The following is a 15,950-nucleotide window of genomic DNA, read 5'->3' on the forward strand; positions in this document are numbered from 1 at the left end:
TGGAATGGAGTGTGGGCATGTGTAGGTGGGTACACTGGGCTGAGAGACTGGGCTCATAAGGGTGGCGTCATGGGGACGCTAGGGGAACAGAACCACCAGAAGAGAGCAAGAGTAGCAGTGGTGGAAGAAATGAGCAGAGAGAACGAGAGAAGAACGAGAATGTCAGGGAGGCCAGAAAGAGTGAAGATTTGCTGGGGGCTAGGAGGCCTACCAGCCTCCTGGCCCTCCAGCACCCCTGCTTGCCGTGTACCTGGTAAACTCAATAAAAGCCTGAAAAAGACACCAAGGGCTCCAGGACTCTCCTTTACCCATCTGTGTGGGATAACAGAGATCCTGCACTGTGCCTGCCTGGCACTACACCTCAGATTCTTCATTCTGCCCAAGTGCCCCCCGCCACCCCCATCCTGCTCCAGGCCTCTGCTGGCTCTGGGCTATGGACTCTGGAAGCTTGGAGTAAAGTGGTAGGGGGATGTAACCACAGCACATAGGCCACCTGCAAATAGGTCAAGGTGAATATCCCCACCACACAGTCATCTGGGGACCTGATACATCCCTGATCGTTACCTAGGATTTCAACACTGCCACAGTGGTAAAAAGCTAAGAAGCTTTTATGAACTAATGGCTGGCCCAAGCCCCAAAGATTCAAAGACAAATAAAACCCAATCCCTGATTACGTCAACTGTGACTTATTGCTTAACTCCAATTGCCTAAACTTTCTCCTTTTAGCTTTTGTGGCAGGTCTATGTGACAGCAAATAAATAATTTTCTTAATACTCAAGTTTTATCTTTGAGGAGTTGCAAGGGGAAACACAACTAGCAATATTAGCTAAGCTAATATTAGGGAGCGCTGGGGGAAAGTTACCAGGTGGTAGGAATAAAATGTCCTGCTGGGGTGAGAGACTCAACTTCTTCCTAGTGGATCATTGCTTTAAAATGTTTTCTCTTTCACAGCCTGGATTGATGGGATTCTAGAATGTCTTTCCCTGATGTATGGCTCATCAGGGGGCAAATCAGAGGTATCCTTTGTCCACCCATGGAAATTCAGGAGGGAGGTCTAACAGGGCAATGAACTTCAGGGCATGGATGTGAATGTGCTGACTTATCGTAGTGGCCTCCAGGGAATGTGCAGGCCAATCCCATAGCTGCAGGGGTACAGGCTCATATGCTAAATTAAAACAACATGCAGCTGAATTTCACCAAAGGGAACCAGTCATTTTAAAAAACATTTTGGACGTGCATCAAACTATTAGTGCAGTTGGTTCTGGAGAATGGAGTTGGCGAGAGCTTTTTCATAAGCTTTTACTATCAATATTTAATGTGGTCACAAATTTGAAAAAATAAATTAAAAATCAAAAGTCTTGAAAGAAGCAGATGCAAAAAAAGACAAAGAGTGGGAAGTTCTGTAGTAAACCATACTCATGGGGTGCAAGGGGGCAGCATCTGGAGCCAGCTGGGAGCCTCATAGGATTCTCTGGGAGGTGATGGCTCAGGAAGACCCGGGGGCGTGAGTCAGAATCCCTGGGGGTTTGGGAGGAGGAAGTCTGGGTTTCTGTCTCTGAATTCATTAGGGGGCTTCCTGTTCCACCTCCTGTCCTCTCCCTTCCCACCACTCCTTTCTTCCCTCCTTTCCTTCAACAAGCATGTCCTGAGTACCAGCTCTGTGTGAGGCATGGTTCAGAGCACTAGGGATAGGACAGGGAGCATAGAGTAGCAGAGTCCTGCAATAAACACATATGTAAGCAAAATACAGAGTACAGCACATAGTGAAGACTAGAGAAAAATCAAGCAGCAGTAAGGAATTCCCGGAAGAGGCCTGGGCTGAGTCTGAGAGTGTAACTAGACCAGCACAGATGACACTTGCCCTTCTGAGAAGTAAGTGGCTCACCTGAGGCCACATCATTCCAGCCACCAAGCCGCACTTACTCAGTTAGAATGCCATCTGCGGTGTCTCTCCCCTCAGGGGTCTCCCAGGACACCCGGACTGTCAGCTTATTGGGCTCAGCAATCCGTTCCTTCACACTTGGGCACTTGATTCTAGGCGGTTCCATATCTGAAAAGATAACCACAGTATTCTCACCATCATCAAGAAATATCTTGTCAACTTGGGGTTCAACACCCAGCATTTGAAATGCCCAAGAGTCTAGATGTTCCCCATTTCGAAGGGTCTGTTCACCCTGTTGTGTTTCTCTTTCTTGTCTTTCTCTTGCCCTTTCTCTCCTGCTAAGTTTGAAGATTGCTTGTGTACTCGCATGTGCATGGCCAAACCTGCTCTGCCTACTGACTTTGCAACATGGCAGCTACCCAGCTAGCAGTCACTTAGCTGCAGTGAGTCCCTCTTGCTCTGAGAAATCTAGCTCAATTCAATTCAAAGCAAGAGAGTACTAACCCGGAGAACAAGCTCTCTCGTCTGCCTTTGTCTATTCACCACATATTCCTTGATATCTTCAAACAAACAAGGGTCTGTCTAGGTCCACCCTCCCCTCCAACTGCCGCTGGCCCACACCTACAGTTTTGTGTTTTGGGGACAGCAGTTTTACCTTGGTCCTAGCCCTGTAAGACTTTCCAAATTTTCCCCAAGTAGTTCCTCTACTTGCTTACAGAATTTCTGCCCCCTCACTATCAAGCAGGGGTTGATAATGAGGGCTAGAAATAACTAAGATGTCATTTCCACACTGGGTGGCATTTCATCTTATGATAGCTAAAGTTAAATCACAAGAAGGGGGAGCTTTGTGAATTCTACTTAATGATTCAGAACAGGTTGAAAATAATTTAAGCATAACAGCTTAACAACATTCAGATTTGCATTGCTTTACATGCCAACTGATAATTATTTAAATGCTGCTACAACCTGAATGAAAATTAAATATTTAATTCTGAATAATTTAATAATTTTGAGTTCAACTATCCAAATTCATTTTTATTCTATGTCATGCTTCCATGGAGTGTGAATTTACAGCCTTCATAGACTCATCCTAAATTGAAAACTACCCTATTTTATTGAATCTAAGTCACTATCAATTGTGAGATGCATCCCAATGTCAGGGATATTAAAATGTGAAAAAATATTTCATAGGATACTTTGTTAATTTGATAAAACATACAAGTGTTAGGATGAAATGGAAGCCACTTTAAATGCATTCAAGGTATAATTTCAGTGGCTATGTTTTTTTAAAAAAATAATCCACTTATTTTACTATGATAGATGAGAGAACACTTATTTTTATAATTCAGATGAACATATCACAATTTTGGGTGAATCAAAAAGACAAATATCCAATACTTGATCCCTGCTGGTCAAATATAGCTGACATTACACTCTCAGTTCATTTACAATGTTGTAAACCATTGTTACTTCAGTAAATATAATAAAATACCTTAAAAAATAAACATATCTGTTAAAAATAAGTAAAATTAAGGAAAAGAAAGCATATCTTTCCTTAAATTAAAAAAATTAAGGGCCTCCCCTGGTGGTGCAGCAGTTGAGCACTGGGCTGCGAAGCTGCCCGCAGCCTCTGCAGTGCCGGTTCGATCCCCGGCCGCCAGCAAAGGTCCCACATGGCGCGACAGACCTCTCCGGCCGCGCCCACTGCTCCCCTCAGTAGTGTACTTCATCAGTCTGCCTGTTCTGTTCCCCGCTCTGGCTCTGCTGAATTCTCTCACCTTCCTGTGCTTCTGACTGTATCCAGTGCTTATATAAATAAATAAATAAATAAATCTTTAAAAAAAAAAAAAACAAAATGAGGGAGGAGCAAGAAAAGTAGATTTTTAAAAAAGATTTATTTATTTATGCATACAAAAGCTGGGGTACAGGCCGGAGATGCAGGGGTGAGAGGACTCACTAGAGAAGGAGTGGGGAGCAGAACAGGCAGATCTACTGAAATACACTGCTGAGGGGAGCAGCGGGAGAGACAGAAGTCTGCCTCGCCATGTGGGTTTCTCCCTGGCCGGCCAGGGATGGAACTCGTGCTGCAGATTCCTTCATAGTGCAGTGCTTAACCCTTTGAGCCACCAAGGAGGCCCAGAAGATAGATTTCAATGTAAAATGACATCATGTTACCATATTTTCTTGGAGTGACATTATTAGAGTGAAGATGTAACTGTAATCTCCATAACAATGGGAGGTTCCAGGTTCCACGCCCTACCTAATGAAGGGTGGAGCTGAGCAGGGAGGAGAAGCTAAAAAAGACTGTGGAGAGAAGACTTGGACAAAGAGGAGACTTGGAGAAGAAGAGGAGGAGGGGGCACATGGAGCAGAGAGACTTGTGAAGAAGCTGTGCTTGCTTCTAGGCTTTGAACTTGCACCAGGGACGTGGGAGTCTTGGAAAGAGACACGTGGAGTCGAGACAGGCAGAGACACTTGGGAAACACGTGGTTGAGACACCTGTGCGGAGGCTGACAATGGCAGCCGTTACCTTGACTTGTATTCTGATTTTGCTCCTTTCCTTCCAGACTTGGCTGGCCCCTTCTGCCCTTCTCAAACAGGTCCCGCCAGAAGGGGCCAAAACAATAGTTGTTACATTCTAAGGTGTGTGTTTACATATATATCTCAATGGAAGCTGTGAATTGCAGGAGGGTAAAAGTATTTTTTTTCCTACATTGACTTATTTCTATCTAGATCTGTTTCTGAAATAACGAAGCCTGTGAGTCCACTGCCAGAGTGCGGTCTGCATAAAAGAATTAATTTTAACTTGTGGTACTTTCAAATTAGCCAGAGCATAGAACTGACCACCTCAGAGTCTAAAATAAGGCCAGTGTTCTCTCTCCTCCAGGTCTGAAAGAGACCTGGGGCAATTTTCTCAACACTCAGCACAACTTTGGCCAACATTTGCTCCTCAAGGATGTGTGGAAATCTGGGAACTACTCAGCCACCATGTGTCAGCTCCTAAAATAGGCTGAGGCCCCGCCAGCACACAAAGTTATTAAACTAATTTAATACATTTTAAACCAAATGAGTAAAGTAAATGACATTCCTGGAGTAAAATTCACCAGGACAAACTCCAGCTTATCTGTCACCAAAATCAAGGAAAGGATTGTCTTGCTTGCTTTGTCTATTTCTCTTCTTGTTCCTGGGAGTTCTATACTCTCTTGTGGCTCCTCGGACCTCTTTTTGCCATTCCCACCTAATTGCATGTTGCAATTCCCCTCCCCCCAAATACACCCTGGCAAACACAGATAAAATGCTTGAAATTGGGTTCATTTCCTAGTTCCTTCTCTCTCTCTGGGAAGTTTCCAGGCCCATCTGGTCCAGCTTAAGTCATGCTTTTTGCTTTTTGAGAACAATCAGCATTTTCTTTCCATAGTTGCACACAATTTGGGACAGATGAACAGTGTTGATCCTGAGAGAACTCTTTGCCAACACTTGCTCAACAGAAAGATTTTTGATCATCTCTCCTTCTATCACCTCCAGCCCTTCCAATCTGAGGGAAGAGAGATTCAAAATGTGCTGGGGTTGTTTTCAAGAGCTGGTGTGCACATACGAAGTCACAGGGGGAGTTAATGACAGCACATTTGTGTGGGGCCCTTCTCACCCAAACATCTGATCTTAGGTTATATCCTTCAAGCTGTTCACAACCTCTGCGCCATTCTACCTGTACAGGTCTGCTGTTTTGTGTGTGTGTGTGTGTGTGTTTTCATTGAACTGCAATGATTCACGATGAGAAGTCTTAAAGCTTAAAGAAATGTTGCTGTGCCAAATAGTTGGTCAATACTTGACTTTTTCTAGAAATCTCCTCTTTATTGCCGGGACTGGGTACCAGATAGGTTTGCCAATGGGAGACCTTCTCATGAGAACAGACGGCAAGAAAAAGGTGGAAGCCATTAAACTTCTGATAGGAGCTTCAATGAAGGTTGCCTGGGCTCCTGGAACATCAACAGGAATGTGGGCTCCTGACTTCTCATTGGTGATGCTATCAGTCATGCCAGCATCGAGGGGGAACTTACAGACCTTGGGTAACACTACCATACCACTTTAGCTTCTCCAGCCTTCGGTTGGTATGACTTTGTGCTATAACTAATCCCTGGTAGCAGCATTTCCCCTCTTTAGCTCCTAATTCCTCCTCTGTTTTTGGAATCCATTTCCTGTATTAAACTCTCCTGGGTTTGAAATACCTAGAATGGCTTCTGTTTTCTTGACTACTGACCAATACAAATGCCTATCTAAATTGTAGGGGGGGTGGAAAGAACAGAATAAATCTGAATCAATTATTTGGACCTGCCATTCTCAAAGGATGCAAGTATGGCCCAGGCTGTCACTCTGCAGAGTTTCGATAGAAGGGTTTTGATAATATTTTGGGCCAGAGGCCTTGGCTCTACCTCATTAACCACATAACTGCAGAGTGAAAAATGAGTTATGCTGCTAAGGAAGACAGTGGACAGAGGTGCCGTCATAAAGACACCTCTGGGGCTGAGGCCAGAGGGATTGTCACACGTCTGCCCTTAGAGGGTGGCATCTGCTTTCCGTCTTACTCCTGAAGTAGCTGAACAGTTGGGAAGGAGGATTTGGGCTAATGAACATTGGCCAGCTGAGCAGAAATTTTCCTGGAGGGCTGACAGATCCAAGCAGGGCAGCAGTCAGGATGCTGTGGCCAGCTGCCTTAGCCCCTCAGTGCCAGAGCTGTTCCTGGATGGGCAACATTGGACCTGAGAGTCTGGAGACTTTCCTGGCTTGGCTCTACGCAACCCCGAGCAAGTCAAGTGACCTCTCAGGCGTCCCCTGTAGAATGGGGCTGTTGACCTCAAACACAAAGTAGCCAGTTTTTTTTTTTTTAATCAACAAACAAGTTTATCTGATAACAACAACAAAAGGCTATTTGAAAAATATAGTCTTATGTGAGACACACATACCCTTTTCAAGGACAAAAGCCTGAACAAACTTACATATATTTCAGTGGTGCTATTGTAACCAAAATGTTCACTGGAGGAAACTGGGAGTTTGCTGTGTGGTGGCTGCTCATTCGTTACTTTATGGCATTCTCCCATTGGCTGAGCTACTCCCGGACAAAAAGAAACTTCATTCTTTCTTCCATTAGGGATAGGCTAACTGAATCAGATTTATTCTAGTGTTTTGTTTTTCTGGGATTTAGGTAGGAATATGTCAGGAAAACAAATCACTCCAGGTATTTCAAACACAGGAATTTAATAAAAATATAGGACAAACTGGAGGAACATAGCAGGGGAAGCAACATCACTTCCTGTCATAGATGCAAGTCATATTGGGCCTTGTAGTTTGTTGAGTGTGCATGTGCATCTAAGTAGGGTTTTTGTACATGTACATCAATTCTCATAGGGGTTGGACTAGAATGTTCCCTAATGGTGAGTCTTGGCAGCAGTAACACTGTATGAGTAATGATGCTGAGACAGTGGTTTTCCATGAGTTGGGGGAGCTTCAGGAAAAATATCAGGGCCCCAGAGACTCATATTTAAATGGCAGCCAGAGTTGAAAACTAGTGCCCTAAGGCAATTGGCCTCCACCTTTAAGAAGCATGGGACAGCCCTGGGGATCGTCTGAAATGCAGATTTTCATCAGTCAGGTTTGAGATGGGTCCCAAGATTCTACTTTTCCAACAAATGTCCTGCTTGTAGTAATGCGGGTCCCAAGGCAATATTTCAAGTATAAAGTTAATAAAGTTCTTCCCAAATGTGGCCTTCAAAGGCAGATTCTCAAACTTTAGAGCATCGGAATCCCTGAAGGGCCTGTGAAGTACAGTTTGCTAGGACTTACCCCAGCGTCTGTAACCTCACAGGTGTGGCATGGGGCTGGGCATCTGCATTCCTAAACTATCTCGGGCCATGCTGATGCCTGCGCTTTGAGAACCACTGCTCTCAGAAATGGTCCTTGATCTGAGCTACACTTGAAAACCATCTAGCTAGTTTCACGATGCCCCTCATCTCATTCAGCTGTTCCACATCAGCTGTCCCACTGACGGAATCAGCAGGTAAGAACAAAGCATGGCTGGGTTCTAAAAGATACCCAAGCCTCTCTCGAAGTAGCCAGGGTGGGGAGCCAAGGCCCCTCGACCAGTGATCCTCAGTGGGAGAGGGATTTTCCTCTCCTCTCCCATCTAGGGTACATTTGAGAATGCCAGGAGACCTGCATGGCTGTCCCAACTGGTGGCAGTGGTGGAAGGGGAGGGTGTTACTGGCATCTAGTAGGTAAAAGCCAAAGATCTGCTGAGCAGCCTAGAGTGAAAAGGACAGGACCCCACTATAAAAAATGATTTGGCCCCAACTGTCCTTGTGTCAAGATTCAAAAACCCTGTCCATAGAGCATGATCTAGCAGAATCGAAGCCCCCACCCAAACCTGCTAAATTTGAATCTGCATTGTCACCAAGGTCCCCAGGTGATCCCCACATTCTCTAACGATTGGGAAGCACTGCCTGAGATCAGAGGCTCCTTCCTTTAACACTTCTGAATGCCCAGGAGGATTCATCAAGCAGGGTCCCACCCCAGAGTTTCAATTGCGTAGATCTCAGGTGGGACTGAGAATGTGCATTTTGCAAGGTTCCCAGACCCTGCTGCTGCCATTGCTTTGCTTTTCCCAGGACAGGCCGGGAGAACCACCTCAACAAACTGAGTGCCTGCTGACTAATGGAGTCAAAGACAAAGGACTAGAAGACACGAAAGTGCTCTCTGCGGGGCTGACCCAGCAAATGTTTTGCCCTCTGCTGAAGGCCCCAGAAAGGCAACGCCGCCAGGGTGGGTGTGCAGTTCTGCCAGCTGGTGGCTCAGTTCTCAATAGTGAGAACTGAAATTGCTTCTGGCGATCCCTTTCCGGGTGTGACAGGCCAGAAGGAATGTCCAAACCCTAGCTACGACTCCAGGTGGAATTGGACTGGTCCTGTTCTGGGAAGTTATGTCGAGGAAAGTCACGCTGGTGAGGAAATGAAATCCACCACCTGGCCACCTCTGTCGCTGAAGGCAGGCAGTTACAGGAAGCCCAAACAAGCAGAACCCAACCGAAAATCTCATCAGCCGAGTTCGGGTCAAGTTTAACTGCCCTGATGTCTTGCCTCCCTGGGTGTACAGATAACAGTCCCTGGGTCAGAGAACCCACAAATGAAAACAAAAATACCCTGTCAAAATTCAGTGTGTGGTTTGATCACTATGCTGTTTGACACGAGAAACTGATTGTTCCCTTCTTTCCCAAGGGCACATCATCTCATTCAAACTTGCAAGTAGCAGAGGAGCTGTCTCAGTGTAAAATCTGTCAAACTGTTGGTGAGTTTGAATCCTCTCTTTGATTACCTGATAAGCTCTAATTTCACGATTCCTGGATTCCTGGGGTCTTTATCTCAATCACAATAGCAAGCAGGGAAAGAGACAAAAATCAGGTGCAAGTCATTAGCTGTGAAGTCAGCCCTAGGATAGAGGCTGCGCTTGGGCCCGGGCTGAGCTGAGAACTAGGGATAGAGTGACTGAAAGCAAGGCTGAGTGCCCACACTTTATGCAGGTCATTGCTACAGGAACAACCCCTGCTTCTCCCAAAATATGTACCACAAGAGAGCTGTGATATTTTCTTACCAACACAGGAGGCTGCTGGGCCGCTCCAGGCCTTGTTGTCCATGCATGTGACAGTCCGCTCCCCCTTCAATGTGTACCCCGGGGAGCAGTAGTATTCACACCGGGAGTTGAAGTAGGCGCCATCCACGCACTTGAACCCTCCATTGGCTGGCATGGCAAGAGTAGGACATCGCTTTTCTAAGGAAAAACCAGATAGTGAACATTTCTAAGTTTCTGTTCATAGAGTTTCAGTGTCCAGAAATGCTGAAAGCATAAGTTGAAAAGTTAATTTAAATATAACAGAATTAGATAAACAGTGGGTGGTTGCGCGTCACACAGAAGGGACACTAAGTTTCATATCACACTGGCTTGGGATGGGTCCCTCGGAAGCAGACCCAGAGACAAAGATCTGTGTGCAAGTGATTTAATAAGCAAGTGCCCCTCCTGGGGACCCAGGAGGGGTGGGGGGCAGGGGAGGAAGAGCAGCAGGTGGGTCTCAGGTTAGGTCAGTCTCCACCTGCTCCTGCAGGGGACCTTTGGGGCATGAAGGACACCTGACGTTATCCCCCCTCCAGCCATGGAAAGCAGCCTTCCCCCAACCTTTACCAGTTTGCAGTGGGCGGCTCTTCCTTATCCAAATAGAAAAGAGTCCTCTGAAGAAGCAGAGCCTCTTCTTCCTCCCAAGAAAATCCAAGGGGCAAATCATTATGAGCAAAGCTCTCTGAAGCTGGGAGCTGGATACTGAGAACTGGTAAACCAGGGAGATGGGGGGAGCAGCGACAATGGCCACTCGAGTCACCAGTTGCACAGTCTGGATCACGTGCCTGCAGCCTCCAGTCTCAATTCCCCCACCAATGAATGAAAGTAATGGCATCCATCATCATAGTGGGGTTGCAAAAACCAAATTATGGGACATGCTTGGCACCCAACGGGTGCTCCCCCAATGGTGGCTATTTTGAGTAACAATAGCATCTAAAATGCCCCTGGCACTTTCCCAAAGGAGACAGGACTTATCATGCAGATCCGCAGTCTCTGATGCTGTCCTGTCAGGCCCTTGATGGTGGGGACTGTGTGTTTCCTATCTGTTTCTAGATCCCCAACACTTTTTCAGGGTCTGGCCCTATCTGAACCAACATAACTTGTTTGCCAAACAAACCTCTGTTCTCTCCCCCTTTACCACAGTTGATGACACTTTTCTGGCAGAAAGGTGCCATCTCATTTCCCCATATCTTTGAAAGCTCACCGGCTTCTGCTCACAAAGGGAACCACAATACATTCAGTCAAAAGCTCTGATCTCAGGCCTCCCTGGTGGCGCAGCAGTTGAGCGCTGGGTTGCGAAGCTGCCCGCAGCCTCTGCGGCACCGGTTCGATCCCCGGCTGCCCCCCGGCCACAGGAGGAGGGTCCCACATGGCACGCAGACCTCTCCTGCTGCCCGCTGCTCCCCTCAGCAGTGTACTCCGGTCCTTCTGCCTGCTCTACTCCCCGCTCTGGCTCTGGTGAATTCTCTCACCCTCCCGCGCTTCTGACTGTACCCAGTGCTTGTATGTATGTATGTATAAATAAATAAAAACAAATAAATAAATCTAAAAAAATAAAAAGTTCTGATCTCAGAGACAAAGAACCTCAGTTCTCATGGGCACTCACGCCCCAGCACGCAGCTGGGCGACTCCCGGGCTACTCACGCTTGCAGACGACCTTGTCCGACCACCGTTTGTTGGACTGGCAGACCAGCTGGGATGAGCCCTGCAGCTCGTAGCCTTTCCGGCAGCGAATGTCGCACCTGGTTCCCAGGGCTGTTTTGTAGTAGCCTCCTTGCGGGGCCCTGCAGTACACATCCCCGTGCTTCACCTTGACGGGGGAACACCATGGGGTGTCTGCAGGTAGCAGAAACAAAAGATGGGAGAAATGGGAAGTGACAGCTTCAGAAACAGTGTCTTCTTACCCTAGTCCCTGACTTGCTGCCTTCCGGATTTTGGACCTCATGTAGTGCCTCATGTCTTTTGAGGTGTCTGGGTGGGGAGGTAATAATGAAAGAACTACGTGTTAGACATACCCTGAATGCAGATCTGAGTCACTCTATTACTCTGGGTTACTCGCTCTGCTGTGTGACCTTGGACATGTTACATAACCTCTCTGAGTCAGTACCTACACCTATGACATAGGGCTCTTCTGAGGACTAAATAAATAATGCCTATCAACCACCTAGCACATTGGCCAGCACAAGGAAATGTTTGATAAATGCTTGAATATTTTTAGTATTTCTCTTAACTGAGACATAATTCTTTGGGGGACAACAGAGATCATTATGACCTGTAACCTCAACCCTCTATACACAGGAGGGGTGGGGAGTCAATCAGTTTAATTTGGATTTTTTCCAAGGCTCTATGCATATTCCTTGAAGAACTCATAATATTCTTGTTTAATTAATGTGAATGAAGCTACAATTTCCACATTTTTGCCACAGGATATAATTTTGGCTTAAAGTCGGAGAATATTTGTTTCCTATAGAGAAGCAAAACTCCTTTCCAGATGGAAAAGGTATGCCTCCTCCTGGCCAGAGGCTAACATCCTTTCTACAGGGCAGAGTTGCAGGTTATTTTGATTTTGATCTTGCAGTTGCCCAGAGCACAGCTCGGATGACCATGACGCTAATAAATCAGAACATCTTCCCTGTGCCTTTGGAAGATGTTCTGTGAGATCCACAAAACTACAAGGGCAAGACCAGTTCATCGAGCGGGAATTACTACAGTGGCCACAGCATCCTGGATGGGGGAACACCGAGGAGCTGCTTAAGGCTGCCTGGCTCTCAACTCCAGGAGCAGGAGTCCCCCGCCCTCCAGCTGAGGGCTCCTCACACCACCACAGCACCTGAGCTAACGGTGAGTGGGATTCGTGCGCCATCATGTGGCCAGAAAGAGTACAGACCCTGTTTGTCCCAGGAATTCTCTTCTGAGGATGTGCTTTCTGACTTTTTTTTTTAAGATTTATTTATTTATGCATATGAGAACTGGGGTTCAGGCCAGAGATGCGGTGGGTGAGAGGACCCACCAGAGACAGAGTAGGGAGCAGAGCAGGTGGATTGACTGAAATACACTGCTGAGGGGATCAGCGGGCGAGACAGGAGAGGTCTGCTGAGCCATGTGGATTGCTCCCTGGCGGGCCCGGGATCAAATTCATGCTTCAGAGGCTTCAGATTGCTTCCTAGTGCTGTGCTTAACCCCTTGCGCCACCAGGGAGGCCCCTTCTGACTACTTCTTGGCCATGAAAATCAACAGTCCTGTCCAGAACTTGTGCATATACAATTTTTTACTTCAAAAAGTCTCCTCTGATTGACACTTTCATCATAAAGTATTTTGCATTCAGGTGAAAGTGGGTCCTAAAGTCAGGACTCAAACAATAGCCCCTAGACTATCGGTAATAGTGATATCCTGGGGCTTAACCTAGAGCTAACAGACCCATGGAAGCTTCCACCAGGCCTGCAGACCCTTCTTTCTTCTTCCGTGGTTTACACCGAGTGTCTGTATGTTCTAGCTTTTTTAAGTGAGAAAAATCTGGACCCTGAAGTAAGGTACAAAACATCAGGCATGTGTCCATCATTTTCTTCTAAGTATAAAAGAATACCTGAAGTAATTTTAAATGTTTTTTGCTCTTTCTTCAGTGATGGTTCCACATTAGCCATCAAAGAGGTTTCCAGATCACAGGTGAGAGTTTCTTGGGGTACATTTGCTTAGCATTGCCAAGACAGCTCTTGTCTAATGAAATGATCTTAAGATGAATTCTGGAAAAAACTCACAGATGGTACCCCCCCCTCCAAAAAAAAAAAAGAGGATTTAGAACCTTCTGATTTCTGTGACTCCTAGAAGTGGGATATATATTTCTCTCTGTGCATTTCTTTTCCAACTGTAATAAGGAAGATCATCTACAAGAAACCCCACAATGGACTTGGTTCTTTTAATACCAAGGAGCCACATTTTGTAGTTTATACCACAGACATCCATGGTATTAATCTTACAATATCATCTGTTGATTTACCTCTTCATCATCTTCCTCTCCCATCCCCCCAGCTTCCCCACTGCCTCATGTCATCTTCGTTTCCCTGTCTGCCCTGTTCCCCTTCTAGACCACAGTGTGTCTGTGCTTCACCATCTCTAGCCTTCCTCTCCTCTTGCCTCTTTTCTACCATGTCACAGGCAAAGCTGTGGAATCCTTAACTGAGAACTGAGCACACTCCAGAGAGAGAAAATGAATGTGGGGGAAAGGTCGTGAGGTTGGAGTGAAAGTGAGAAACCCAAAAGAAGATGAAGAAAATGGAGTGAGCTAGTCGAGTGTGCTGGACACACTACTGAGGAGAGTCAAGAGTGCTGGCACACATCTAACTCCAACTGATGTAACACTGGACTATTCACTAACTTTCTTGGAGAACTAGAATCCTCATCTATGAAATGCAGAAGTGGATTCAGCTATTTGCAAAGTCCCAACATACTTTGGATGCTGTCTAATCCCACCCGTCACGTCCATGCCACCTCCTCACTTTTTCTGACTGATAACTTCGGCCAGTCTCCTGGAACCCTTCCAACCAAAGGGAAATCCTTTTGCATTCTGGCTCTTGATCACAATTTCACTAATATGCAAACTAGAAAAGTGTCAAACCTCCACTTGTTTTTTACTCAAATGTTGAAAACACTCACATCCTCTAGCTTCTAGACATTAGTGTGAGTTTAGGAGGGACACAATATTCCTTTTAATTTTTTATTCATACAATTTAAATTAATATGTGGCAATATACCTTCAATTCTTAGCACACATTAGGGGTTGTTTTTCCCCACAAATATACCCAGGGCAAATATTTAGGGTCATACACATGACCTGTACATGACATGTATATGAATGTATCACAGATTCACATATTTCAATACAACATGCAATCAGCAGAATTTGCCCCATATTCTGAGTCTTCAAATCATCCCAGCAGTGCTGGCTGTGCATCCAAAAGCTGTGTTACTATCAATGTGTTGGGGGAAATATTTTGTTTTCATTTATTCACAAAAGGAGTATCTTTTGGGTTACTTTCCAAGACAAACTGGAAAGATATTTTAACAGTTTAATCGGCCTGCAGTGCAAATAATTAAAATATCAGCGAGTGACTTGAAGTACATTAAAGCACCACAAGTGAAAGAGGTTTAGCAAGACCTTTAATAGAGGTTTAGAGAAAGAAAGCTCTTATGCTGCTTCGATTAAGACAGGGTTTACTTAGGGAGAAATCTTAATCGATTATTCAGGAAAGTTTTTCATCCCCTGGGCCAATGTGGTAACTATTCCAGTTAACTGGAGTTCCTGGCATAGGCTGAGTCGTGGGGCAGACTAATGAGGAGTCACTAGTAAATTCTAGATGTTGAATGAAAACAGCTGGATTTCAGACCTAAACTGTAATGTTTGCTAGCTGTGTGACCCTGGAGAAGTTGCCTTCCCTCTCAAATCTATGATTTCTCCATCTGTAAATAAGGAATGACAACAGGATAATCTTAGCACCTCCCCTCTTTCCTCAATTAGAGTGAATATAGGTTGGCATTCCAAGTAAAAGAATCAAAAGCAATGCATGCCACATACTGGGCACATAATAAATGCTGGTTAAATTTCACTGTCTTCTTTCTTTTACTTTAATTCCAAAATACTGATTGAGTATATACTCTGTGTCAGACACTCTCCAGAGGCCTGGGGCTCTAAATCAAAACCCTGAGTTAGCAACGGTTTGCCTCTAAGTTTTAAAAATAAAAAAGTAACACTAGAAACAATTTCCTAAGAAGTATTTAAACATTCAGGGTAGGCTCTGGGGCAGGCATATATTTTGGCCATCTGGTCTACCTTCCATGTTTGCCATGCTGTGATGTGGGTATAGACACTGGGAACAGTAATTGGGGGCACTAGACAACTTCTACTGTATACATTAAAGGCCACATGTGCTTGCAATGTGTTTTAGGAAGATTTTTCAAAGGGAAAAAATTAAACACTCAGGAAGTGTTAGGACTCAGAATACATCCTTACCCCAAAAATCTAATGAACAACTTTGTGGTTTTTTTTTTTTTTGATTGGTTAACCCTTGAGGCAATGGATCTAGGAACTTTGGATAGGAACGAGCATTTACACTCAAAAGTCATAAGCAAATGTAGAATATGATGAAAACACCTCTGGACATTGGCACCAGTCATCATATTGGAAAGTCTGTTTGTTTGTGTGGAAAACAAATGAAGGACTCCCTGCAGCCAGAGACTGATGAGTACTACCCCAATTCTCCTAGAACTTAGACGTATCACAAAGAGCAGGACAGTGTTCTTTTGCCAGAATGTGGACTTATTTCTGGGGCCAAATGTTATAATAGGACATTGCTAGCCAATTGTCTTCAAATTATGCTTCCATTGTAAAAGGAACCCAATTCAGAGAGAAATAACCTAA

The 15,950-nt window shown here is 45.2% G+C and overlaps 1 protein-coding gene across 1 annotated transcript in view; it reads right to left on the reverse strand.

The window, feature by feature from the left end:
• Positions 1-15,950, reverse strand: part of SRPX (sushi repeat containing protein X-linked) — a gene marked incomplete at both ends in the record, with an annotated part of 119,953 nt that overhangs the window by 46,106 nt on the left and 57,897 nt on the right. The window contains 3 exons of the mRNA XM_084258098.1: positions 1,924-2,050; positions 9,521-9,697; positions 11,183-11,374. Coding sequence (XP_084114224.1) covers positions 1,924-2,050; positions 9,521-9,697; positions 11,183-11,374 — 496 coding nt within the window. The remainder of the gene's footprint in view (positions 1-1,923; positions 2,051-9,520; positions 9,698-11,182; positions 11,375-15,950) is intronic.

Source organism: Talpa europaea (genome assembly GCF_964194135.1).
Source record: "Talpa europaea genome assembly, chromosome: X".
Lineage (NCBI taxonomy): Eukaryota > Metazoa > Chordata > Mammalia > Eulipotyphla > Talpidae > Talpa > Talpa europaea.